The sequence below is a fragment of the Erinaceus europaeus genome, chromosome 18 (assembly GCF_950295315.1).
Source record: "Erinaceus europaeus chromosome 18, mEriEur2.1, whole genome shotgun sequence".
Taxonomy (NCBI): Eukaryota; Metazoa; Chordata; class Mammalia; order Eulipotyphla; family Erinaceidae; genus Erinaceus; species Erinaceus europaeus.
In genome coordinates, this window is record NC_080179.1 from 5,274,157 (window position 1) to 5,300,285 (window position 26,129).

General features: G+C 39.3%; 1 protein-coding gene across 1 annotated transcript in view; it reads left to right on the top strand.

Annotated features, from left to right (window-relative positions):
• Window positions 1-26,129, top strand: part of COL5A2 (collagen type V alpha 2 chain) — a 159,643-nt gene that overhangs the window by 88,119 nt on the left and 45,395 nt on the right. The window contains exons 7-18 of the mRNA XM_060177594.1: window positions 4,307-4,417; window positions 5,640-5,717; window positions 7,687-7,731; window positions 9,124-9,177; window positions 9,577-9,630; window positions 10,939-10,992; window positions 13,081-13,134; window positions 13,880-13,933; window positions 14,718-14,762; window positions 15,270-15,323; window positions 19,482-19,526; window positions 24,540-24,593. Coding sequence (XP_060033577.1) covers window positions 4,307-4,417; window positions 5,640-5,717; window positions 7,687-7,731; window positions 9,124-9,177; window positions 9,577-9,630; window positions 10,939-10,992; window positions 13,081-13,134; window positions 13,880-13,933; window positions 14,718-14,762; window positions 15,270-15,323; window positions 19,482-19,526; window positions 24,540-24,593 — 702 coding nt within the window. The remainder of the gene's footprint in view (window positions 1-4,306; window positions 4,418-5,639; window positions 5,718-7,686; window positions 7,732-9,123; window positions 9,178-9,576; window positions 9,631-10,938; window positions 10,993-13,080; window positions 13,135-13,879; window positions 13,934-14,717; window positions 14,763-15,269; window positions 15,324-19,481; window positions 19,527-24,539; window positions 24,594-26,129) is intronic.

Consider the following 26,129-nt stretch of genomic DNA (forward strand, 5'->3'; position numbering starts at 1 on the left):
ACGCCTGCCACAGAAGATTCGGAGAGCACAGTGTCTCCACACAGCACTACGTTTATTTGCTTGGCGCCCCACAGTAATAGACTGCCCGGTCTTGGTAGCATTTCGGATTTCCGCTTATTAGATGCCAGTAGCTACATCTGTTTTGCCCCTTCATTTTCCCCCCTGAATGTTACCACGTGTCCCTACGGCAGGCTGAGGGAGCAGGTTTGCCTGGATTGAGCACTACTGACACACAGATACTCTGCTATGGCTTCATCAGTACTCAGAGCCCATTACGCTGTCTCTCATCACGGGCACTTGCTTTTAAAGTCTGCTGTGCCCCTGCTAATCCCATGATAAGATAGCAGCCTGTCTTAATAATGCATGACGCTTCTCCTCTAGAGGTCTGTGTTCTCAGGGAGAAAATGGAAAGTAACCAGATCTTCTCAGCTCAAGGATTTCATAGTTTGTGTGTGAATGTGATGCTGCTAGCCACCGGTTAATCAAGCTGTTGTCTGTGCCCTGTCACTAGTGTCTTTTCTACTAGTGGACGTTTAAAGTTCGCCATCTAGTGGTGACTTGCAAGATTTTTTTTCAATTGTAGCTTGCTGCTGGAGGAGAGAATACAGGAAGTGGTAGCTGGCAAATAAATAGAACGTTTATCTGAACAGAGAGTTTGTGGGATTCGACTCACTTGGAAAAAAAAATTTTTTAGTGGAATCCTAATTTATATTTTTTTCTTTAATACTTCGCATGAAATGCTCATGTATATGTCTTATTTTCACGTATAATCTTGTGTATTATTATGTTTGTTACACTTTGGATGATTTTTATAGATTATTTATTTTGATATTGTTTTGTATGTTAGTAGTTAATGCAGGCTGTTTAGAGAAGAAGCCATAGTAGCAAATAATGCGTCATAAAATAAGTTTAAAAAACGGGTTATTTTCAGAGCAGAATGAAACATGATTGATAATCACAGAGGGCTCAGGGAAGGATACACTTATTTCTTTCTTTAGAATTAAAATTGCCAAAATCTCTCTCTGCTTCCACGGACATAATTGTAAATTGTGATTTTGCATTTGGACATTTCTGGAGCTAGAATGCTCTTTATTTATTTTTTTAATTTAATTATCTTCTTGATGTTTCACCACACCTGGCTATCATTAAGTAATTCCACATTTCAAAACCACAGTGAGTTTTCTACATCAGACTCTATGTGCAGGTCTGACTGTCTACGAAGCTGCCTACTCCACATGTGTATAATCCAGCAATTAAACACCAGTTAAAATTGGCCTTCACTTTGCATAATACAAAGAATGCAGTAAATGTGTAGGGTCTAGTAATGAGAAAAGGCTTGATTTTTTTTTTAAGGTTGAATATACTTTTCTGAGAAATTATTTTTCAAAATGTTAAATTTCAGGCTAGCTTCTCTATTAATTGAATAGATAAAATTTCTGCCCAGAAGTAAACCATTCATAGAAGAGTGTGACTATCTTGAGATACACTCGTGACGTTTCTGAATGGTATTAGACCCCTCAAACTGCCAAGTGCAAATACCCCCTCTTCCATATCAACTTGTCCTATATTTTCCTCTGTTGAGTCAGATTTCAATGGCTTCTTGCATTGAATAGGTCCTCATGTTTAGACTTGAAAAGCTGCTGTTACTGTTAAACTCCATTTCATTTCCCATCATTTTCTTGATTTTCTATTCTCAGTGTAAAATTGTATGTGTTTTTGAGTTCTTTGGTCTGTTATTTTCTTTTGAAATCTGTTAAGACCTTTCAGACATAAGCCCCCTGAAGATACATGGCATGCATTGTGGGAGTGACACAGTCAGGGCTCTGAGGCTTTCCAGGCTGAGGACGTGGCTATTCCCCAAGCTGTCTTCAGAATGTAGGCTGAGGAGGGAGGAATTTGGCAGCCAGAAACCATTGCTCACTCCTCTACACTTGGCTGAGTCACTGAAGCTTTGCCTCTGTGTCTCATTGGTCTGATTTACCTTTGGGAGTGGCAAAGAAAACAAAGTATCAGACCTCAAGTCACTTAGTACAGAGAATGGGAATGTGAAGATATAACAAGTATCCATATTGACTTCCTGCTATGTGGCAGGAGCTTTGCAAAGCACAAGAAATCATTAAGATGAAAATGAAAAAACTCAACAAACTCCAAGCAAGGAAACTTCACATAATTTTTTTTTAGAGGTAGGCTGTTAAGTAAGCACATATACCAAAATGTAATATAGACAAATGAATTTAGAAGTTGTTGTTGATCAAATCTCCCTGAACAGCAAAACTCAACCACGTAAAGCACATTCTACAACAACAATGAGGCGAATTTAATTGTCTGTCCCTGACTACTGGGGATTGAAACACATCAGAAGTAAAGTTCTAAGCCAGAACCTGCCATGTTTCAAAGGCTGTGACGAGTGCTGAAGTTGGCAGTGTCGGCAGAGCTGACAGTAGCTAGACCGCTACATAGACTTTATTCTTCAGATCTCACTTATTTTTATGTGTAAGAGAGTAAGAGAGAAGAGGTTCAAGCGCTGCTTATCTCTGGCATAGAGCAAAGCAGAGGACTGAGCCTGGGACTTCTGGTGCCTCTGGCATGTAAGTTCTGTGCTCTGAAAATGCTGAACTATTTCCCCAATTCTAGATAACTGTTCTTTTTTTAAAATTATCTTAATTTATTTTTTAGATAGAGGCAGTCAGGAATCGAGAGGGAAGGGAGGGATAGAGAGGGTGAGAGACAGAGAGACACCTGCAGCCCTGCTTCACCATTTGTGAAGCTTTCTCCCTGCAGGTAGGGACTGGGGCTTGAACCTGGCCCCTGCTCATTGTAACATGTGTGCTCAACCAGGTACGCCACCACCTGGCCCCTAGATAACCATTCTTTTAAGAATTTTTTTTCTTTTGGTTCATTGTGGGCTTCCAACCATCCCAATCTGACATTTTTTGAATATAGAAATAGGAAAAGGGCCAGGAGGTAGCGCAGTGGGTTAAGCACACTTGGCACAAAGCACAAGGACCCGAGTAAGAATCCCGGTTCAAGCCCCCAGCTCCCCACCTGCAGGGAGGTCACTTCACAGGCGGTGAAGCAGGTTTACAGGTGTCTGTCTTTCTCTTCCCCTCTCTGTATTCCCCTCCTCTCTCCATTTCTCTCTGTCCTATCCAACAACAACAAGGACATAATAAGGCCAACAAAATGGGAGGAATGGCCTCCAGAAACAGTGGACTCATAGTGCATGCACTGAGCCCCAGAAATAACCCTGGAGGCAAGAGAAAAAAAGAAAGAAAGGAAGGAAGGAAGGAAGGAAGGAAGGAAGGAAGGAAGGAAGGAAGGAAGGAAGGAAGGAAGGAAGAAATAGAGAGGGAAAAATACAGCAGTCTGAAAGATTCCTCCACTGTGGTGGGGACCAAGCTCTAACATGTGCTGTGCTCACTATCCAGATGAATGATTTTTTTTCATCTCTTGAAATTAATTCATCTTCATGAACTGTTTCTTTTTCTTTACACAAAGTACTGCTCAGCCGTGAGTGAAGGTGATCCCGGGGACTGAACCTATGACCTCTGGCACCTCAGGCATGAAAGCCTGTTGTGTTTCTTGGTGGTGCTGTCTCACCAGTCCAAGACAGTAGTTAAAAGAAAGTCTTGTCAGGTTTCTGTCCACACTGAGATGAAGGTACAGGGAGTTCCCATGTTCTTCCTGCTTCAGCCCTTTCCCATTTATTGACATTCCACTGTGGGACAGATAATATTCTGGGGTTCTCTCTTGGGGTTGTACATTTTACGGGTTTGGAAGCATTTTATGCTGGGTGCAGTCACCATTATATAATACACCCTGTATTTTTCATTTCACTACCCCCGAAATCTTCTATGCTTGGTCTGTTAATCCTGTACCACCAACCTTAATCCCTGGAAAACTTTTTATTGTCTCCATAGTTTTGCATTTTCCAGAAAGTCATGATTGGAATCATACAGTATGGCTACCATTTTTAATATAGTTTTTATTGATAAAAAAGGAAACACAGACAAAAACCATAGGATAAGAGGGGCACAACTCCACACAATTCCCACCGCCAGAACTCCGCATCCTGTCCCCTCCTCTGGTAACTTTCCTATTCTTCATCCATCTGGGAGCGTGTATACACCTTTCCCATATTTGGGAGCTGCTCTCTTCCCTGATCCAGCTTTCTGGTCCTTTTTCTAGCCATGGCTACCATTTTTTAAGTTAATGAACCATCTATCTAAGACCTCTATGCTGTTGAGCGCTCTAACCAGAACGTGTTTGGCAATAGGCTTTAATTCTCACCGACTTGTTTTGCCAGGGTCCTCGCGGTCCTCAGGGAATTGATGGAGAGCCAGGCGTTCCTGGTCAGCCTGGCGCCCCAGGGCCTCCCGGACACCCATCCCATCCAGGCCCCGATGGCATGAGCAGGGTGAGTTGTGTACATCGCTAATGGTCATGTTTAAACAGTCAAGATCTCGATTTATGGCTAGCATCTAGCGTTCTCAATTGTGTTAGCTTAGATGTTTATCTTTGACTCTAAATGCAGCTAAGTGAATGCAGGGCCCCCGTGAGCAACAGCAAAACTATGAAACCCATGGGGAATTGTTGGAAAATGAAAAGTAGCTGTTTCCAGATCTTTTTTTACATTGCTCTCTGTCACTTCTTGACTCTGTAAAATATGTCCATCCTGCTGATCCTGAAGGGTAACTGACATTGTTGCTGCTGTGAACTGAAGAGAAAGGAATATCTCTGCTTCTTTCTCTCAGCTCAGAGTACCACACTTCCCACACCAAGGGAGGCTATCTGATTTTTTTTTTCCTGAATTTTAGTTTCCTATTGGAAGTCAGAGGAAACAGAACATCTTTCTATATTTCTGAACCGAGTGAAAGGCTGGGAACTTATGGATGGTTCACATAACCATTTGAACATATGAAGCCCTGAAAAATGTTTATTTTACAAAAATTTATGCCTGTGTTTCCCAACCACTTAGAGATTTACTTGCCAATCCATTATTAAAGTAAATACATGCATTCTCCTGCCATGACATTTTTGAAATTAATAGAACTATTATGGACACTTTTTTTGGAAGTGAATAGATAAAAGTTGTTATATCTACATTTGGAACGGTCAAGCATTCATTAAAAAGATTATACATGTTTATCAACTGATGTAAATACAGTTTAAAGTTTACTGGTCAAAAACAAAGAAAGAAGAATGTCCTTTAAGTAAAATAAATTCAAATGGAATCTGGAATCCATATTACAGATGTTTTAAGGGTATCATTTAGACTTTGTTCAGATGTTCGGCATGTCCTACTCATGGAAGAATATCAGATAAGATTTAAACCTGAAATCAATTAGACTGGCTGAGTACTTAACAGAATGACCCACGTTTTTATCAAGCAACGGACATCGCTGTGGTTATTCTGAAGCAGCTTTGTTTTAAAATGCTCTGAAGAGAATAGTTGATTAAGATCCACATGTAGGGAGTAACGCCTCGAATCTTCTTTCTTGCTTTAAAGTCAAAAGTTTAAAACAGTTCTCGAAAGAGCCAGTCACAGGGAATCTTGAGAATATACATCTCTCCTTTTTTAAAAAATTATGTTCATATGTCCTTTACTGTGGAAATGATGTGAATACTTTCCTTTACAGCCATTTTCAGCTCAAATGGCTGGACTGGATGAAAAGTCTGGACTTGGAAGTCAAGTAGGCTTGATGCCTGGCTCTGTGGTAAGCGCAAACTCTGTTGACATTAAAAAAAAAACACATAAAAAGAGAGTTAACTAAGAAGTATTATATATCATCTAAAACACATTTAAAACTTCTGTCAACACCCCCTCGCCAGACACCCCAGTCTTCAGAGTCTAAGAGACAGTTGTATCACTGTTTAATTTTACAAGTCTATTTGCTTTAGTTATATTTATTCTACATATGGGCAAAACCATTTGATAATTGGTCTATGATCTATTCAGTTATCACTTAGCATTAGTTCAGTCCATTTCACTCCTAATGATACAATCTCAACTTTTGGGACTTGCGAGTGGTATTCCATTGAATATATGGCCTGTAACTTTTTTTTTCCAAATAACTTTATGGGGGGGGGGGGTTAATGGTCTCCAGTACAGTTGTTATGATACGTAGGTAGACTTTCTCATCTCATGTTATGTGTCTGAAAACCAGTCCTCCCCAGTTGGATCCTCGCCACCACCACTCACCAGGGCACCAAGGCTCCTTCTACTTTTCCCCTGCCCTTCCTTCCTTCCCCAAAGTCCTTTGCTTTGGTGCAATATACCACACTCAGTCCAAGTTTTACTCTGTCTTCCCTCTCTGTCCTAGTTTCTTAAGTTTCAGCGATGGAATGAGGTCACCAGTATTTGGCTTATCTCATTTAACATGCTCCCTGCATGTTCCATCTAAGATGAGGAAGATGAAACAAAGAGGAATTCATCATTTTAAACAACATTTTAAAACCTTTACGGCTTTAAATAGATCTTATTTATTTTGGGTAGAAACAGAGAGAAATTGAGAGAGGAAGAGAGTTGCAGCATTGTTTCACTGCTCCTGAAGCTTCCTCCCTGTACCTGTAGGTGGGGACTGGGTGCTTGAACCTGGGTTCTTGCACACAGTCATGTGTGTGCTCAACCAGCATGCCGTCTCTCCGTCCCATTGTATTTAGCGATCACAGCTTCCTTAGCCACGCATCTGCGACACGTACATCTGTGTCCCCATAACTTCTGTATCCATCAACTAACTGTCACTGGGTGTTGAAGTTGCTTCCGTATTTTGGCTATTGCGAGTAATGCAGTTATGAACACAGGGGCACATATATCCTTTGGAGTCAGTGCTTCCATGTTCTTTGGGTACGTGCCTAGGGGTGGTGGTGCTGGGTCATAAGCTATTTCCATTTTTACTTGGTTATGTGAATTTTGTTTCCTTTGTTGTACTTCAGTGCAATCATTTTATTTTTAAATGTGTAAAGTCAGTGTAGAACTGTAAATGTATGCTATGAAGGAAAGAACTCAGTGCCCCAGGTAATGGGAAAAATATACTCATTATTGTTGATAGCTTCACAAGTCTTTTTTTTTTTTTAAAAATTATTTACATATTAATGAGGAAGATAGAAGGCGAGAGAGAGAGAGAGAGAGAGAGAGAGAGGGAAAGAACCAGACATCACTCTGGTACGTGTGCTGCTGGGGATTGAACTCAGGACCTCATGCTTGAGAGTCCAGTGCTTTTATCTACTGTGCCACCTCCCGGACCACACTTCATAAGTCTTTAATTCAACTTGTTCTTTTAAGTTATGAGAGTTATCTTTTGTGGGACTGAAGAATGAACTGATTACACAGTTTGATAATGATTTTATGCCCACTAAGATTTTTATTTTTTTGAATGTTCTGATTTCAAAGAATCATTCCTTATGTCTTTGTGTGTATTTTCCCCCAAGACATTGGGTGTGTACAAGGCATAGTGTTCATTTCTCTTTAGACACTGAGGGTGTGCATAAAATCTGTCCAAGTATTGTTCAAATGTTAATTCTCTTGGAATTAGCGGCGTTCCAGTGGAATACAGATGGAGGATACCATCATCTCCCTTGTGAATGCTTTGCTTTTCCAGACTCTAAAACTGTTTCAACATTTTTGAAATGCTCGACCTAATTGTCATCAACACAATGTAATTTTTCTTCTCGTTTGTTTTTAAGGGTCCCATTGGCCCAAGAGGACCTCAGGGTTTACAAGGACAACAAGTAAGTCTTTTTGTAATTAAATTCCAAGCTGTGGCATAAAGTATAAGAAAAGGGGGGAAAATACGAATACATTCATGATTGCTTCTCACTGACCATTAAAGTAAATACTGCAGTGCTTGCGCTCAGTAAACTGCATTCAGTTAATTTTCACTCAAATATATGCAATATGTTTTTTTAGTATCTTCACAGGCTTAACGTTTTATCATCTTGCTTCTTTGAGCGACTCCAGTATGAAGCATTTTTATGCGCCTTTGTTTCTTAAACAAGAGTAGTATCTCTTTTCATGCTGAATACGCTCATAATTGGCTATGTCTCAACTAGGAGACTATACAACCAGGCCATAGAAGGCTTTTGTCTTGTAACGTGGCATTACTGGAAGTAGAAGTCAAGGCCATCACGACACAAATCTTAAAAAACATGCAGTACCAAACTATATTTTCTGTATGGTGTCAATAAAATAATGATTTAGAGCTACCTTGATTTTTTTCTCAAAGTTTTCTAGAGAAAATATTCCTGAACTCCAAAATACCGTGTTGTTACTGTTATACATTTGAGCTTTTCTTCAAACCATGTAAAAGCATGCCTATTAGTGAATAGAAAATGTAGTTGTCAATGGTGAAGGTGAAGATCTTTTTCTTTTTTTTTTTTTTAAAACTTTTCATTATCTTTATTTATTGGACAGAGACAAGCCACAAATCAAGGGGGTAGGAGAGATAGAGAGAAAGAGAGACACCTGTGGCCCTGCTTCACCACTTGCAAAGCTTTCCCCCTGTAGGTGGGGACCGGGGACTTGAACTCAGGTCCTTGAGCACTGTAACATGTGTGCTCAACCAGGGGCACCACCGCCCGGCCCCGAAGGTGAAGATCTTAATAATCTTGATGGGAGCCACGTGGTGGTTCACCTTATGAAGTGCTTACATTACTGTGTACAAGGACCCAGGTTCAAACCCCCGGTCCCTACCTCCAGGGGGAAAGCTTCACAAGTGTTGAAGCAGGAATGCAGGTGTTTCTCTGTCTCTCCCCGTCTCTATCTCCCCCTTCCTCTTGATTTCTGGCTGTCTCTATCCAATAAATAAATGAATAGAAGTATTAAAAATATATTGATGGTAGTGTTCATGATAATAGCTACCATTGATTGAGCACTGTGTCTAAACTTATTCTCAGTAATTAACACATGTGAGTTATCTAAAGGTTGAGGACAGTCAAGTAGGTTGTGTCTCCCTTCTTCACAGATTGTGAAACTAAGATGCAGTGAGACTGTATGCAACTCACACAGCAGGAAAAGTGGTAGAGCCAGCAGTTCTTAATAACTCTGCAGTATTGGGAAGAACACAGGACGTATCGTTTGGTCTGTACGTGTAATTTGTATTATATCGTCTATCTCCCTTTTAGGGTGGTGCTGGCCCTACAGGACCTCCAGGAGAGCCTGGTGAACCTGGACCCATGGTAATATCAAGTGATCGTGTAGACCCAGCTAAATATATGCCTACTGCTATAATGACACTGCGCTGCTTGTTTTACTAGTTCTTTTCTAACATATCAAGGACTCACAGTCCAGTTCAGAAGCCATGTATCCTAGACTGTGCTTAAATTGTATTATTTCTTATGACAGAGTATACAAATATTCTGAGGCTTCAGAATCGATCAGCAGGTAACCATGGATGTGTTGCATTTGCGAAATTAAACTTTTCCCCTTAAAGCATATGATCTTAAGAGTATAAATAAAATTCAGAGCAGTAGTAAAACTGTTTATCTCATACCTCCATTTGACTCAATAACATTTTGGATTATACAGTGATAGCTGGAGGTGAATATTTTTGCCTCTTTCTTTTGTTTACTTCCTAGGGTCCAGTCGGTGCGCGTGGACCGGAGGGCCCTCCTGGGAAACCTGGCGAAGACGTAAGCTGCCATGCTCCAACTTGCCTTGAAAGTCTGAAGGGTTAAGAGCTTACTGCAGTGAGAACATGAATATGACTCCTTGATTTTCATCTCCCTACTCATATTCTGTTCTCGTTAAGTCAGTCAAAACTGCAGAACTCAGAATGAGAATTTCCCGAATCTAAAAATGCTCTTCCTTTTGCTGGCCCAGTATTTGTAGACACCGTATTTTTCCTGTGGCCTCTAGATTATCCATATGTTTCTCAATGAAATATTAAGAATTCTTGCCATATTAGTTTTGGTCTTTGCTGATGGAATTCCAGAAGTGGTTCTAAGAAAAAATAGGTTGACTGCATGATAAAAAGGTGATTATGAGATTTAGTGAAGATTAAATAAATGTTCTAAATAGGATATAATGGTGTCACCATTGATCTCCAATGATGGGGAAGACATTTTTTCACTTGGCTGTTTACAGTTTATATTTAACTTTAGATCTTAACATTAAGAGCCTGTGATCAGAGAACAGAGTACAAGAACAGATGTATGCTTCTTGATTCTTTTCTTAGTAGTAACAGAGTTGAGGATCAAATTATGGGTACACTATAAATTCCTGTGTGATATAAACCAAGTGAATATTTTCTCTTTTTGTGTTATGAGATTTATGTATGCAGATTGCACAGACTATAACTCTTAAGAGAATATCACAAAAAAAGAAATGGCCAATAATATTTTAGGAATTACTGTCTCAATTCAGTAGCACATGTTTATATAAATTACATTGCATGTGTTTGTATTTTTATAAATGTTCTTTTTTAATTTTTAAAGATTATAATTATATTTATTTAGTACTGGGTAGAGACAGAGAGAAATTGAGAGGGAGGAGGAGGTAAAGAAGGAAAGAGACAGAGAGACACCTGCAGCCCTTTCTTACCACTCGTGAAGCTTTCCCCGTTCAGATGGGGACTAGGGACTGATCCTGGGTCCCTGCACACTGTAATGTGTGCACTTAACTAGGTGTGCCAGCACCTAGGCCCTACATTTTGTAGTTCTTTAGGTGCAAGTAGGTCAAAACAGTGTAATTCACTTCTGCTTCTGGATTAAATAGTAAAACTTCCACAAGCTGCCTTGCTGGAGTGAGGTGGCCTAAGAAACAGATAGCAGGTTTAGAGTTCAGTGTTTGAGCGTCTCAGGAGCACAGAGCATGATCCTTCTAAAAGAAGTATTACTTTCAGTTGATTTGCCATCTAGTCTCAGAAGAACATATTTAACTTATCTCTCCTCATTGCTTTTTTTTTTTTTCTTTTCTTTTTTCTTTTTCTTTCTATAAAGGGTGAACCTGGTCGAAATGGAAATCCTGGTGAAGTGGGATTTGCAGGATCTCCGGTAAGTTTGTTCTCACCAATACAACGGCATAAAGACAGGCGTCAGGATTTGGAGGACATTACAGCTGACTTGTGATTCATTGCATTGCATGCACATTAGACATTGCCACCAAATGTATGTTCCTTTCAGCCATTGTCAGGTGGGACGTTTTGTCACCGTGATAGCTAATTGCAATTCCCTGCCTTGCACTGGCGACACTTAATGATGTTTCTGGAGTTAGGGAAATAGATCATTACATGATGTGTGTTTGTTACAAACTGAGTAGAAGATTTTTTAAAGTTTAATGTATGTTTTATTTATTTTATGTTAATGAGAAAGATACAGAGAGAGGAGAGAGAAAGAGATCAGAGTACTGTTCAGCTCTACTTTATGCAAGTCCTGGGGATTGAACCTGGAACCTGGGAGCTTCAGACATGAAAGTCTTTCTGCATAAGCTGACTCCCCAGCCCCCCTCCTTCTTCTAAAAATATTTTAAGACTCTATTTTTATTTAATCTTTTAATGAGAAAGAGACATACAGAAGGAAAGACCCACATATCAGATCTTTTAGATAAGTCACTGGTGTGACCTATTTTCATTTCACAAATTTCCAATCCTATTTATCTTCTAAAATATTTTACCTTGTACTGCTCACTTACCAGAAACAATTTAAGTTGATTGACTTCCTTTTTTAATGAGCTAGACACAGTAAACTATGAATAGGATGACTCTTCAACTACTCTTGAAACCCTATTGTTGACTGAAACGCCTGATTGATTTTTCTGGTTCCTAAGATCTCCTGACAAGATACAGTGGTTGGCAGTGTTCCTCACACAGCTGTTTGCCCCCTCTACAAAGCTCCCTGAAGGACTAGGTCGCTGACAACTCACTCCGTCAGAAATAAGGATGTGAGGCACTTGGTTATACTCAGTCCATCTTTCTTTGCTCACTCGCAAAGTTTTAGCTTCACATACAGTATGAATTTCCCCAGCTCCTGCTTTCTTTCCTCCCCTCCCTGTCAGCCTGGGAGGCAGGAGGTTTAGTCATTAGTACAGATATCCCTCTCGTTCGTTCGTTCATCCTGCTGCACTCTTGCACAGACTCACAGCATGGGCCCTCCGTTGGGAGGAAGTGTGCTTGCCAGCATGTCCCAGATACACTCTCCAAGTTCAGTGCAATAATGTGTGATTGGGGTGTGATGACATTCTTGGGTCAGCGGAATGAGAATGTTTTATGAGCACTAGAACATCTGGTTCATTTTCTTGAGAGATGGAGTCACATGAGACTTCCCTTGTACACCAGAGCTCTAAAGTTCTGTGAAATCATGTTAACACAGTAATTCCCGGCAAATGTGGCTGGAGATACACTGGGATTTCTGCTTGGGATGTGGGGATGGATGTGTGCATTGTAACACGTGTGCTCGACCAGGTGCGCCACCACCCAGCGCCATGAAGGAAGTTCTCCAAGTGAAAGAATATCTAAGCTGGGTGGCTTAAAAGGAAGGATTAGTGGGACTTGATTTGTTTGGAGAACATGGTTTTATGCACCCTTATATACCCCCATTTCTATAGAAACTGTTCCTCTGCCGTCACAGAAAAATTATTGCTTTGTCTTTATCCTATGAAGTTCTTTATTGAGTTGCTTATTCATCCATTCCATTCTTGTTACATATCCATTACACTGTCTCCCCAGCTCAGACGAGAGAATTTTAAAGTACAGTGTTCTAGAGACACTTTGGTGATTTTCAATATTTAAGAAAAAGTAAATGAGGAAATAACATATTCAGTAGAAAAGAAACATAATGTATATGGGGGATATGAATTGGTTAAGTGAATCAATAGCTTATTAACTTCTTCAAACTTTATGCATCGTTTACCTCGTACTAAATAGAAAATGAAAACCCACTTTTTCATTTCTAATAACTGTGTTAGGTTTACTAATCTGATCAGCCAAATGAATTTTCACAGGTAAAAATATGCACTTCCTCTTTCTTGGGTATGCAGATGAAAAACTAATATACCAGAAGTCTTTTAAAAGAATGTATATTCAACAATTTCCTGTTTTTATTAATGACTCAAATTGTTTTGTCTGTCCTCCCTGCCTCCCCCAGGGAGCTCGAGGGTTTCCTGGGGCTCCTGGTCTCCCAGGCCTGAAGGGTCATCGAGTAAGTTCAATCTTTTATAATCCTTCCAGATACTCCGACTCACTAAGCAGGGTCTGGGAAACGTTACCTTAAAGTGCTTTACAATTTCATTTGTCACCTGACAAATACTAGAGAGACAAGATGCCAGAGTTCACTGGGTCACTGCAAACTGAGACTCAGAAAGCTGTCCAGTGCTTCTCTCTTTATAATTCCAGGTAGTAAATACCTATTACATGCTGTGTGCACACGCAGAAATTGAGTATCGCTACTGGCATCTGCGTATCTGATCATCTGTTTTCTATAATCTGGCTGTCTGAAAAGATGCTACTCAGTCTGCATCTACCCACTCGCCTCTATTTAGAATAGTTGCACTTCTGATTAGAACTTCTGCACAAGTTATTATTTCTTGCATCACTTCTCAATATAACACCTGCTGTCTAACTATATGAAGTCCTTAGCTGTTTATTTGCTCTAAAGCTATCATTTGTTTTTATTTGTAGCTGCAGATGAAGGCACAAAAGTAAAACAAAAAAAAACCCAAAAAACAGAAAACAGTAATGTTTATTTAAAGCATAGTAGAAACCCTATTATAATAATTCTTGAGTTTTAGGTTGAGGACTTAGAACATACATTTTGGATAATTGACTTTAGACTTGAGATCCATTTTTATAAGATACTTTCTGTAAGCTTGTTTTTGTCCCTTTTGTTATACTTCGGAGGGAAAATAAAAAGATAAAGCACAAATTCGTCTTTTCTTTTTCCTCAGGGACACAAAGGCCTTGATGGACCCAAAGGTGAAGTTGGAGCTACTGGTTCTAAGGTGATTATATGGGCCATAAGGGTAACCTCACTTTAACATGTTGGTTCTGTTCTGAGTAACTACCAGTATCTTACAACGACCTTAAAAAGTTCGGGAGAAAAATATGTGTAAGAATTGATTAATCTTGTAAATAACTATATTTACCAGGATATAAAACATAACCTGACTTTGCTCCCAGCCTCCAAATTCATCTATGTTCTTAAAGATCAACATCGTTTTGTCTTCTTTGAAGACATCTGAACGGTTTCCATGTTTTATTAACCATGTTATTCAGTGTCTTTTACATTCCAGAGATTCCTGGTCATCCATTTTTTTTTTTTTCTCCCAAAGGCACATTTATATTGAGAAGGAATCAGAACGTGGAGGAAGTGCACAGGCCTTCTTAGTGGAAGTCAGCATAATATATGTAATTTCTATTTCTATGCTTCCTATAATATATATTAAAGGAGCATTATAGTTTGTTTTATATTTGTAAGGTTATACTTTAGCTAAAGTCTCAGCAGATAGTGAAATCTAATATCATTTTGACTCCAGTTAGTGCGAATACATGCAATAAATTGTCATCTTGTTTAAGTTCTCAATTTTATTTTAGACTTATTTATATAGGAGTTAAACTTTTTTTTTTAAAAAAAAGCTAATACAGAATTTCAAGGTCCTTCATTGCAAGTATGCTTTTCAGATATCCACATTGAAAATGGTTCTTAAATGACACCCATGGAACAAAGTGATATGAGTATCAGTTGTAGGCTTCTTCTACTGCAAAGTAATCAAATGTTTGCTTTAGGGTGAAGCTGGTCCTACAGGTCCAATGGGTGCCATGGGTCCTCTGGTTCGTATCCATTTATTTCTTTGCTATTTCTTTGTTTCTTCTTCTCTTCCCTTGCTACTTACCTCCCTGCCTTTGGTGACTTCAGTTCTGCATTAGAACTTTGAGATTTCTTTGATTTCAGTCACCCTTTTGCCGCACTGTTACTTATTTTTAAATATCCTACAAGTGAAGAAGATCTGTTTTTATTCTTAATTGTTGATATGTCTTTTTATTTTCTATACTCAGTTCAAATCAGGATTATTGTAGACTTAATCTATTAAAGTTAGGCTAAGTGAAATCTATTTAAATAGGAGATTATAAATCTCCAAAGGTGAAGATATTTTCAAGCCCCAAATCACCTTTTGAAGCACTGTGGTGTGTGGGGTGTGTGTGTGTGTGTGTGTGTGTGTGTGTGTGTGTGTGTGTATAAACATACTGATTCTCAGTTGAACTGAGTCGTTTGTCACACTACCCTCAAGTTCAATTAAGGTGATTCAAACTGTTGGTTTTTCTCTGTGTAACCTTCAGGGCCCCAGGGGGATGCCAGGAGAGAGGGGAAGACTGGGACCACAGGGTGCTCCTGTAAGTATGTGTATTTTAGTTCTCTCTAATGAGTTAAACATGCTTTTAAATCAAACTAATAGTATTGCTCACCTACTTAATTTTCTTGTATTTATTGAAAAATAAATATAGGTTCACAGAAAAGTTATAAGCATAATAGAAAGTTCTCAATCACCTTCCCCCTGCCTTCTCTTAAAGTTAACATCTTATAAAACCATACTGCATTAAAAAAATACTATGTGTTGCCTATTGAATACAGAGATGAAGAAAGTTATGAAAACCTATGGCATGTAGTCTATGGAAAAATGTAAGTTTGGGAATAGTAATGAAGTTATAGTTACGGGCACATTGATCAGACCCTAATTACATATCAGGCATTCCTATAAGCTTCTTGAGCTCTGGTTTACCACAGTTCTAAGAGGAAGGTGTTAAAAGTGTATCCATTTAAAGAGCAGAGTCTCCTGATAACCTGTCCTCAGTTTATTTTTTAATTATATTGCTTGAGAAGTAGCCGGGCTGCCTGCTCATGCAACCTGAACCTGGGAAGGGGGGGCTATATTAATTCTCAGCACAGCTTTTTGGAAGCCTTACTTCACATGCTAATGTTTTGGCCTTGAAGTTCATTAACTTGCAATAATTTTGCTTTTGACAATTAAGGCCTACCTACTTGTGAGATTCTATCACCTTTATTAGGCATCCCTGATTTGTAGTGTCCCTTTGTAGCACCTTGAGTCTGTGGAATATAACCATGTTAGAATATGGAAAATAATTAGAATGTAACCATATTAGAAATACAGAATGTAACTGGAATATAACCATATTAGAATATAGAATATAATTGGAATATAGCCATATTAGAACTTCTCAGTGGTACCACAGGGTTCTGGTGAAAAGACAAAAAGTCTGTCTCACTTGGCATTCTTGCGTTGGTAATAAGAGCATTCTGGAAATGTAGATAATATTGTATGGTCAGCTCATGCCTTATCAAGCCTTACATAACATATCTGACATTGTATCTGCAATTTTCTGTGCCTTCTTAAGTCATTTGCTAGAGCAGCTCTGGCATTTCTACCTGACTTAGCGGAGACTATTGTTCTTTGACATCTTTTTTTCTAAAAAGCATTCTCTCATATTAACGCCAGTACCCAGGCTCCTTACTGGCTGTAAACCTGTGTCTCAAGGAATAGCACTTCCTCCAGCTCTATTCCCCAGCACCTTCAGCTTGTCTTCTCTTGGGTCCTACTCTGCAACGTCTTTGGTACAGAGTCTCTTTCCTCTTTCATCAGAAATGCACTTCCTCCACCCTGTTACTTGGTGACTAGATGCTAGTTACCAGCTTGGTGATGAGGAATGTGAATGGTGCTGGTGGCATATGGCATCTGGTGAAGGAGAGGTTTTTGTAGTGTCGCCAAGCCAGCTAAATGCTGACACATGGAATGGGCCACTTGTATTAACACCTAAACTTCAAGGAATCTGAGATTGTAATACTTTTTTTTTCAATTTGGACACAATTCATATATATTTTTAAGTATGTATCTATTTATCTGTTACTGGATAGAAACAGAGAGAAATTGTGAGGGGAGGGAGAGATAGAGAAAGAAAGAGACACTTGTAGCCCTGCTTCACCATTCGTGAAGCTTTCCCCCTGCAGGTGGGGAACAGGGACTTGAACCCAGGTCCTTGCGCACTGTAATGTGTGCACTTAGCCAGGTAAGGTAATGTGTGCACCTTGGCCCTGGGATTGTAAAAATTGTATGTGTGTTAACCTAGATATTCCAGTGCCAAATCTCAGAGTCCCATTTTTTAAAATTTCTTTATTGGGGGATTAATGTTTTTGATTTGACAGTAAATACAATAGTTTGTACATGCATAACATTTCCCAGTTTTCCAGATAACAATACAACCCCCACTAGGTCCTCTGTCATCCTTCTTGGACCTGTATTCTCCCCCCACCCACCCACCCGAGTCTTTTACTTTGGTGTGATATGTCAATTCCAGTTCAGGTTCTACTTGTGTTTTCTCTTCTGATCTTGTTTTTCAACTTCTGCCTGAGAGTGAGATCATCCCATATTCATCCTTCTGTTTCTGACTTATTTCATTTAACATGAATTTTTCAAGGTCCATCCAAGATCAGCTGAGAAGGGTGAAGTCACTGTTTTTACTAGCTGAGTAGTGTTCCATTGTGTATATAGACCACAACTTGCTCAGCCACTCATCTGTTGTTGGACACCTGGGTTGCTTCCAGGTTTTGGCTATTACAAATTGTGCTGCTAAGAACACAGGTGTACACAGATCTTTTTGGATGGGTGTGTTGGCTTCGTTAGGATCTATCCCCAGGAGAGGAATTGCAGGGTCATAGGGTAGGTCCATTTCTAGCCTTCTGAGAGTTCTCCAGACTGTTCTCCACAGAAGTTGGACCCATTGACATTCAGTGCAGGAGGGTTCCTTTGACCCCACAACTCAGAATCCCATTTATTCCAATCTAGGGCACTGACCATGAAAAACCAGACTCTTCAACATGGGCATTTCATCTGTCTTTATCATTAAGTCCCAGATTTGATCTATAGCTTTCTCTTCCTTCCAGAGTAGGAGATGACAATATTTTTTAATGTTGTCATGGAGTCTTTTACTGATCATTAATACTACGAACTTTTTAATGTCTTTCTCTAGTGAATTCCCTTAATAAGATCCCTGCAATTGCTTCATAATTAGTGTTTAGGCTGTACCATTCAGAGTACCTTCTTTTACACTCGTGCCCTGTCCCAGTCACTGTCTGAGACAGGACTTGCTACGACAGCACAACAGCACGCATAGAGTGATGCAGCCTCTGCCACCAGGTGGTCAGTGGGAATCCAGCTTAAAAATGTTATGGACTGGGAGGAAACTCACCTAGTAGCGTGAACATTGTACCACACGTGGGAATCTGGGTTTGAGCCCCAGGAATGACATGGGGGCAACACTCATGGCAGGTTATGTGGCATCTCTTCTTTCTCTGTCTCTCCCCCTCTTTATCTCTTTGTTGCTGTTTTGGTCAATCTGGGATCAACTCTGGGGCATTACTGTTCTGGCTGACTTCTTCAGATAGAGACAGGAAGACAGAGAGAAAGAGGGAAAGAAGTCACAACACCAAAATGCCTTCCCTTGGGGGCGGGGCGGCAGGACTTGAACTTATGTCACTTACATCACAAAGCAGTCTGTTGTCCAAGTGAGGTATTTGCTGGCTCACCTCTATCTTAAAAAAGAAGAAAAAAAAAAGGGGGAGAGAGGGAGACAGAGAATGTGCTGGGGGCAGTAGAGTTGCACTGTGTAGAACCCTAATGCCACAGAACAAAATTCCATCTTAGAATTTGTTTTCTTACATCATTTCTAGTCCTAAACCAGAAAAAGGCCTCAAGCACACTCAGGAACTTCGATTGTGAAGAAACAAAAGAAGCAGAGTTTGCCCGAGGGAAAAATTAAACTATATTGCAATTGCAAGAGAGACTTCTGGTTACCAGTCCTCTGGTAACTACAGAGCTGGGATATATTGCAGACACATATCACAGGGCACAGGGAAATGCAATCTTTTACCCGTGTGTCAGCAACTGCTATAAACCAGTAACCTCCTAATAGAGTCATTTGAAAAAAAAAAAAAAGACTGGTTTTGAATGGGGCCAGTCATCTGTACAAAAAGAGGGGTCCTCCAACAGCTAACATCTTTTAGTTTAGGGCATTCTGTGAGGGTGGGTCTCCACTGTGAGCCATTGTTCACAATATCCGCCACAATTTAATTTCCATGTGTTTTCTTCTCTCTCTATGTGTGTGTGTTTAATTTTCCGTTTAACAAAGAAGTCACTCCTTCTCTGAGATGACATAGCTATTAGCAAGACTAAGGTGTCCACATTGATGTGGGATACATTAAAATCTCACAATAATTTTCATCAGTTTTTGTCTCTCAATCTTGATTTTTCTCGTTCTTGTTGCTACATGTTATATGTGCTTGTCACTATCTTGCTAGGATTACATAAATGAACATTTTGTGTCAACTCAATTAGACTCTCTGTCAGTTAACTGTGGTATATATTCTTCAATACTTAACACAAGCTTTTTTATATAAAAAAAAATCCAGCAAATAAACTCTGGGCAAGTCTGACTGGAGATGTCATACTAGCCTGTCTTGTGTCTTTTTCTCATAATCAGGGACAACGAGGTGCACATGGTATGCCTGGAAAACCGGGGCCAATGGTGAGTCATGTCTCATTCATTCATTCATTCATTCATTCATTCATTCATTCATTCCATTCGTATATTTGCAGAATGCATACTGTATTCTAGAAACTTGTAAAAGATGATGGATGCATTGTACTGTCTTTGAAAACTATTCTCTCGACCAAGAGAAAGTCATCAATTGATATTATAGCTAATGTTGTCGCTGACTGCAGTGACTTTAAGAGACCATGAGGAGTTACTGAAGCCTGGAGAGAGAGGGGGGAGGTCAAAGAAGCATGAAAGTGTGATAACTGCGATATAGCTATGTTTTGAAAGAGAAATATATAGGATAGGCCTGGATATAGCAGGATATATAGGATAAGGGATTGCTGGGAGGGTTAATCAGATTGGGAAGTGGGAAGTAGATCATGAAAGGCTGAATATATTTATCATAGTGAAGGGGTTTTCTGTTATTTCCTATAGAAGTTCATCGTAAACATAGGACTGTCATGATTAGAAAGATTATTTGCTGAGAACATGAAAGATGAGATAAAACTGACTAGGACATGGGGTGGGTGGGTGCGTGGTGGTATTCCCGGTTGAAGCAGGTCTGCAGGTCTGCCTATATCTATCTGTCTATCTATCAATCTATCTATCTATCTATCTATCTAAATATCTATCTATCATCTAACTCCCTTCCTCTCTCAATTTCTCTCTGTCCTATATAACAAAAAACTAGAAAGAAAAAAAAAAAAAAAGCAAGAAATAGCCCTAGGGAGAAGTGATTGCCAGCATGGAGCCCCGGTGATAACCTGGGAGGCAATTAAAAAAAAATTAAAGGGGGGAGTCGGGCTGTAGCGCAGCGGGTTAAGCGCAGGTGGCGCAAAGCACAAGGACCGGCATAAGGATCCCGGTTCGAACCCCGGCTCCCCACCTGCAGGGGAGTCGCTTTACAGGCGGTGAAGCAGGTCTGCAGGTGTCTATCTTTCTCTCCTCCTCTCTGTCTTCCCCTCCTCTCTCCATTTCTCTCTGTCCTATCCAACAACGACAACAACAATAATAACTACAACAATAAAACAACAAGGACAACAAAAGGGAATAAATAAATAAAATAAATATTAAAAAAAAAAAAAATTAAAGGGAGTCGGGCGGTAGCAGGGCTGGTAAAGCATACATGGCATACACACACATACATACACATGTATAGTAGACATAACATACACACACATGCACACACATACACACATAAATAGTGGACATAACACACACATACACACATGTATAGTGGACATAACACACACATACATACACACATATAGTGGACATAATACACATACACACATGTATAGTGGACATAACATAGACACATACATACATACACACATACAGTGGACATAACACACACATACACACATGTATAGTGGACATAACATACACACACATACAGTGGATATAACACACACATACACACATGTATAGTGAACATAACATACACACATACACACATATAGTGGACATAACATACACACATACATACACAAATATAGTGGACATAACACACATACACACACATGTATAGTGGACATAACACACACATATATAGTGGACATAACACACATACACACATGTATAGTGGACATAGCATACACACACATACACACATACGTATAGTGGATATAACATACACACACGTATAGTGGACATAACACACATACATACACACATACGTATAGTGGATATAACATACACACACACATACACACATATAGTAGACATAACATACACACACGTATAATGGACATAACATACACACACATACACACATGTATAGTGGACATAACATACACACATATAGTGGACATAACATACACACACACGTATAGTGGACATAACACACACACGGCAATGATAGTAAAAGTAACACACAATAAGAAATGATGATCTCAGTAAATGCCAACGTTTCACACATTGACCTTCTTTAAGATGGTTCCTGGAATGCTGTTTTGCATCAGATGGTCTTGTACTGCTCCCCAGTTTATTCTCTCTAATTAAGTCCTTCAAACTCATATTTGAAGATGAGAATCTGCACATTTATTTAGCTACTAATAGTAAATTTAAACAAAATCCAATTTTTGTAATGCATACATTTCTGGCATATCACTTACCTCAGTTTGTTGTCTGTTACTTTCAGGAGTCTACCCACATATGCAACTTCAGTTATTGCTTATTAACCACTTAGGTACCGAGCAGTATAAAGGGTCATAAGAGATCTATGGAAATGACACAGATCATAGTTGCTACAGTAGTGTAGACTGAAGTTTCTATTTTAATTTGATTTATCTTTAGAAGAAATGCCAATGTTTAAAGTGTAGCTCAGGTAAATAATTTATTTTATTTATTTAAAATTTTTTTTTTATTATCTTTATTTATTGGCTAGAGACAGCCAGAAATCAAGAGGGAAGGGAGAGAGACAGAGAGACACCTTCAGCCTTCTTCACCACTCATAAAGCTTTCCCCCTGCAGGTGGGGACCAGGGGCTTGAACCTGGGTCCTTGTACATTGTAATACATGTGCTTAACCAGGTGTGCCACCACCCAGCCCCAATAATTTATTTTCTGAGCTATAAAACAATTAATTCTTATATGTGCTTCCCCCATCAAAGGACATGACATTATGATTTGATGCCTAAACTAAATTATTCCATGACTGAGATTGACTGCAAGTAAAATACAAACCAGGAGTGGGACTGTGTGGCAACTTCTATCTGTTATTCAGTGTTTCATAAAGTGCTACAGGTGATTCCATGACGCTTGGTCAAGGCTGGTAATTACAATAAACCCATGAACATGTTGAACAAGTGTTTTCCAGACATGTCTCATGATAAGGATTTTGTGCAGATACCTAAGATGGGGAGATGAGGAACTGGCCTCACTTGACAACCATCTTGAATCTTCCTCTCCCCCCTCCCCCAATGAAATGATTAAAAAGAAGGTTTTAGGACTTGAGCACAAAATTCTTAGAGGAAATGCCCCTGACCTGTCTACAGAACAGTTTCATCTAGTTGAAATAGCACAAGTTGGATCAAACCCCAAGTGATACATTGTGTTAAGTTAGTGCCAAGGACAGAACATCTGTGGGTTTTTTTTTCTTCCGCAAATCATTTTGTTAGGGGAGATAATGATTTACAAGATGGCTGTCAGAACATGAAGACAATTTCTTGTCTTGTGACAGGTATCTGTATAGCACTCCCATTATCAACTTGTCTCCTTCATCCACTGCACACAGGGCCTACAATGCCTTCTCACTCACCTTCTGCCTCTCCTTTTAGAGTCCGTAACTCTGTTCCATAGAACACAACTATTCTAAGTCCCCCTCTGCCGGTCCCTGTTTGGGCTCCAGATGCTGGGCTAGCTTCGCGGGCGGGAGACAGATGAACAGGGACTCATGGCTGAGCTGGGAAGCAGTGCAATGCTTATTGAGGAAAGAATCTGCATTTATAGTTTCCAGGAAGGAAGTGGTAGGGTGGAAAACAGGGTGTGACTAGGAGAGGGGGCGGAGCAAAAGAGAGTTCGAACCAGTGGGGATTAAACCAGTGCCCTGCAGACAGGGCGGGTCTCAGACAAAACAATGATTATGTAAATAGACCAACACCCCCCATTTCCTTTTCCTTTTTCTTTTTTAATTTCTTTATTGGGGGATTCTTGATTTATAGTTGACAGGAAAATATAATAGTTTGTACATGCATAATACTGTCCAGTTTTCCACATAATAATTCAACCCCCACCAGGTTCTCTGCCATCATGTTCCAGGACCTGAACTCCCCCCCCCCCCCCATGTGTTTTCTAGGAGAGAAAATCCTACAGAAAAGTTATAAGGGAATATTCATGATTAACATAGGCCAAGACTTAAAGATAAGAGAGAACAAGAAAGAGAGAAACTTTAAGGTTTTCAATTATTTTTTTTTCAATGTGCCAAAACTATACCTGAATTATAGTACTGAAGTTTTTTATTATTCGGCTTTTTATATTTCTCGTTTCTCATGAAAAGGAAAGAATATGGAGGATGAAAAACTGAATACAGTTTGAAAATGTTTTAATTAATATGACTATGCAAGAATTAAGAGAGAACTTTTCTTACATTTATCTCCTTTGAATCTGTGGTTCAGACTCTATTAACACCTTATTCTATTCCGAAATATTCTATTATTCCAAGGGTAGACATAGAGGTTAGTGTCACACATACACTTAACAAAAAAAAAGATAACACTGGTTTATAACAGCAGATTCCAGCTGTAAAGTTTCTCACCTTGGCAACTGTGTGTATTACTTTGTACCACTGCCAAATGTTCAGTCACCACCTACAACCAAGCAATTAATTCTCTTACTTTTTCATAACCTCTATTCCATTGTCAGAGTCTAATGGTTTGGTTTTGCTATTTTTGTTGTTAAGTGGATTTGTTTCACACACCATACATCAGTGAAATCATATTGCTCTTATTTTTCTTCTAGCTTATATCACTTAGTATAAATCATGCAAGGTCCGTTAATGTACTTTTTCATGTTATGAGAGGTGGCTAGATTTTGTCTTTTCTTTATAGCTGAGTCATATTCCACTGTGAATATATTACTACATCTTTATTAGGGAATTAAATTATTTCAGTAAATAAACTGTTGAGAATAATACTACAAGTAGTTTTTGCAATTCTAGGGCTTGGAACAAAAAACAGCTTGCTACAGATTATCTGTACTGCTTAGTTGACACAAGTACATCTCCTAAAGACTACTGTTTCAAATGGTTTTGCATTTGTGACTGAGCAAACAAAATATACTACAGCTAGGGAATCCCATTATGTACTTTAGTACTATTTTATATCACTATTGAAAGATGCTTATAGTAAAATTACATGGTGATTTTTATGGTTTTAATGTGCACAATGTATCATTCTTACGCTATATAGTAAAATAAAGGGTGTTGTCAAAGTGTAAAGGAGAACTGAATTGTACATTTATTAAACACGTGCCTGATACATTTCCTGGTTTCATTCACAAGGGTCCTCTTGGAATACCTGGTTCTTCTGGTTTCCCAGGAAATCCTGGCTTAAAGGTAAGTTGTCAATATACTTAACTTCACTTAAATATATATAAGTCCCAAAGTGGAGAAGGTCGTTTGTGAGTTGAAGAATATGAGAGGTGTTCTACTTTTAGATGAAAAGCCAGTTTTATTTACATAAGCTCAGAGCTCAACTCAATTTTTCATAAGTTCTGCACTATTAATATATGGTAATTTTTATAGGAAAGTAACTATGGAAATCAAAGGAAGATTGCACTTTTGGAAATTGACTTAGGTTAAACAAAGAGTCTGGGACACTCTTAATATATGTTACAGGAGGGGAAAATAAAATGAATAAATATGATCACTTCATACGATGTGATAAAATAATAACCTACAATCATATACTTGTGGAATCAAACTGTTGCATTAGAACTCTAAAGCCTGACAAGTTCAACAGCTGCAAGGAATAAAGGTTCGATCTGAACTGGAACTCAGTTCTTGGATACAGTGTCTGGCAGTAATAAACAGCAGGACGTAGTAAACAATAGGAGGTTCAAATAAATCAGAGGTTGTCAAAAGGACCTTTTCTCACACAATGTTGGACTTCACTCTCGCTCCCACTCTAGATTTTTACAGTCATTTCAAGATGGGTCAGAAGGCTGTTTGGCTTTCTGTGTGGGAATGGATTAAAATGTTCTCCTGGGACTATTTGCTTTTGTAATGAGTCACAACTTGTTCTTTCTTTCAGTACTTTGGATGATCAATTCAAGGATTACAGTAGGAAGTTATTAAAATGATGCTGACTAAATCAATAAATATATTCAGAATACTACTTTCAAATGTTAAACCACACAATACATTTGATTACCCCTAACATTCAGCTTTCTTTCCTCTGGCAATGTTTTTCTTCACCTTGAAGGAGAGATTTACTTGTAAGATTATGATGTACAGGGGGTCGGGCAGTAGTGCAGTGGGTGAGCGCACATGGCGCAAAGCTCAAGGACTGGGGTAAGGATCTCGGTGACAGCCCCCCCCCCCCGACTTCCTACCTGCAGGGGGATCGCTTCACGGGATGTGAAACAGGTCTGCAGGTGTCTATCTTTCTCTGCCCCCCACCTTCCCTTCCTCTCTCAATTTCTCTCTGTCCTATCCAACAACAGTAATAACAAGAGCAACAAAAATGGGGGGAAATGGCCTCCAGGAGCAGTGGATTTGACATGTAGGCACCAAGCCCCAGCAATAACCCTGGAGGGGAAAAAAAAAGATTATGATATACAAAAGTGACTAGCTGTGGGCAGTCACCTCAGCTTCTGATTCTTGTTTCCTCATAGTTTGATTGGTGACTGAGACATGCTATGCAAATACTTAGCAAAGTTCCTGATGCAGAGGACACCCTTGTGATAGGTTCATCTGATTATTCAGGCTGGATTTAGATTTGGAAAGAATCAAACAAATAAGATGTAAAATTCTATCTCTGAGACAACACAGTCTTGTATGACATTATTTTCTCAATTAAAAAATAGAGTAGCTGAGGGGGTCGGGCGGTAGCACAGCAGGTTAAGCGCAATGGTGCGAAGCACAAGGACT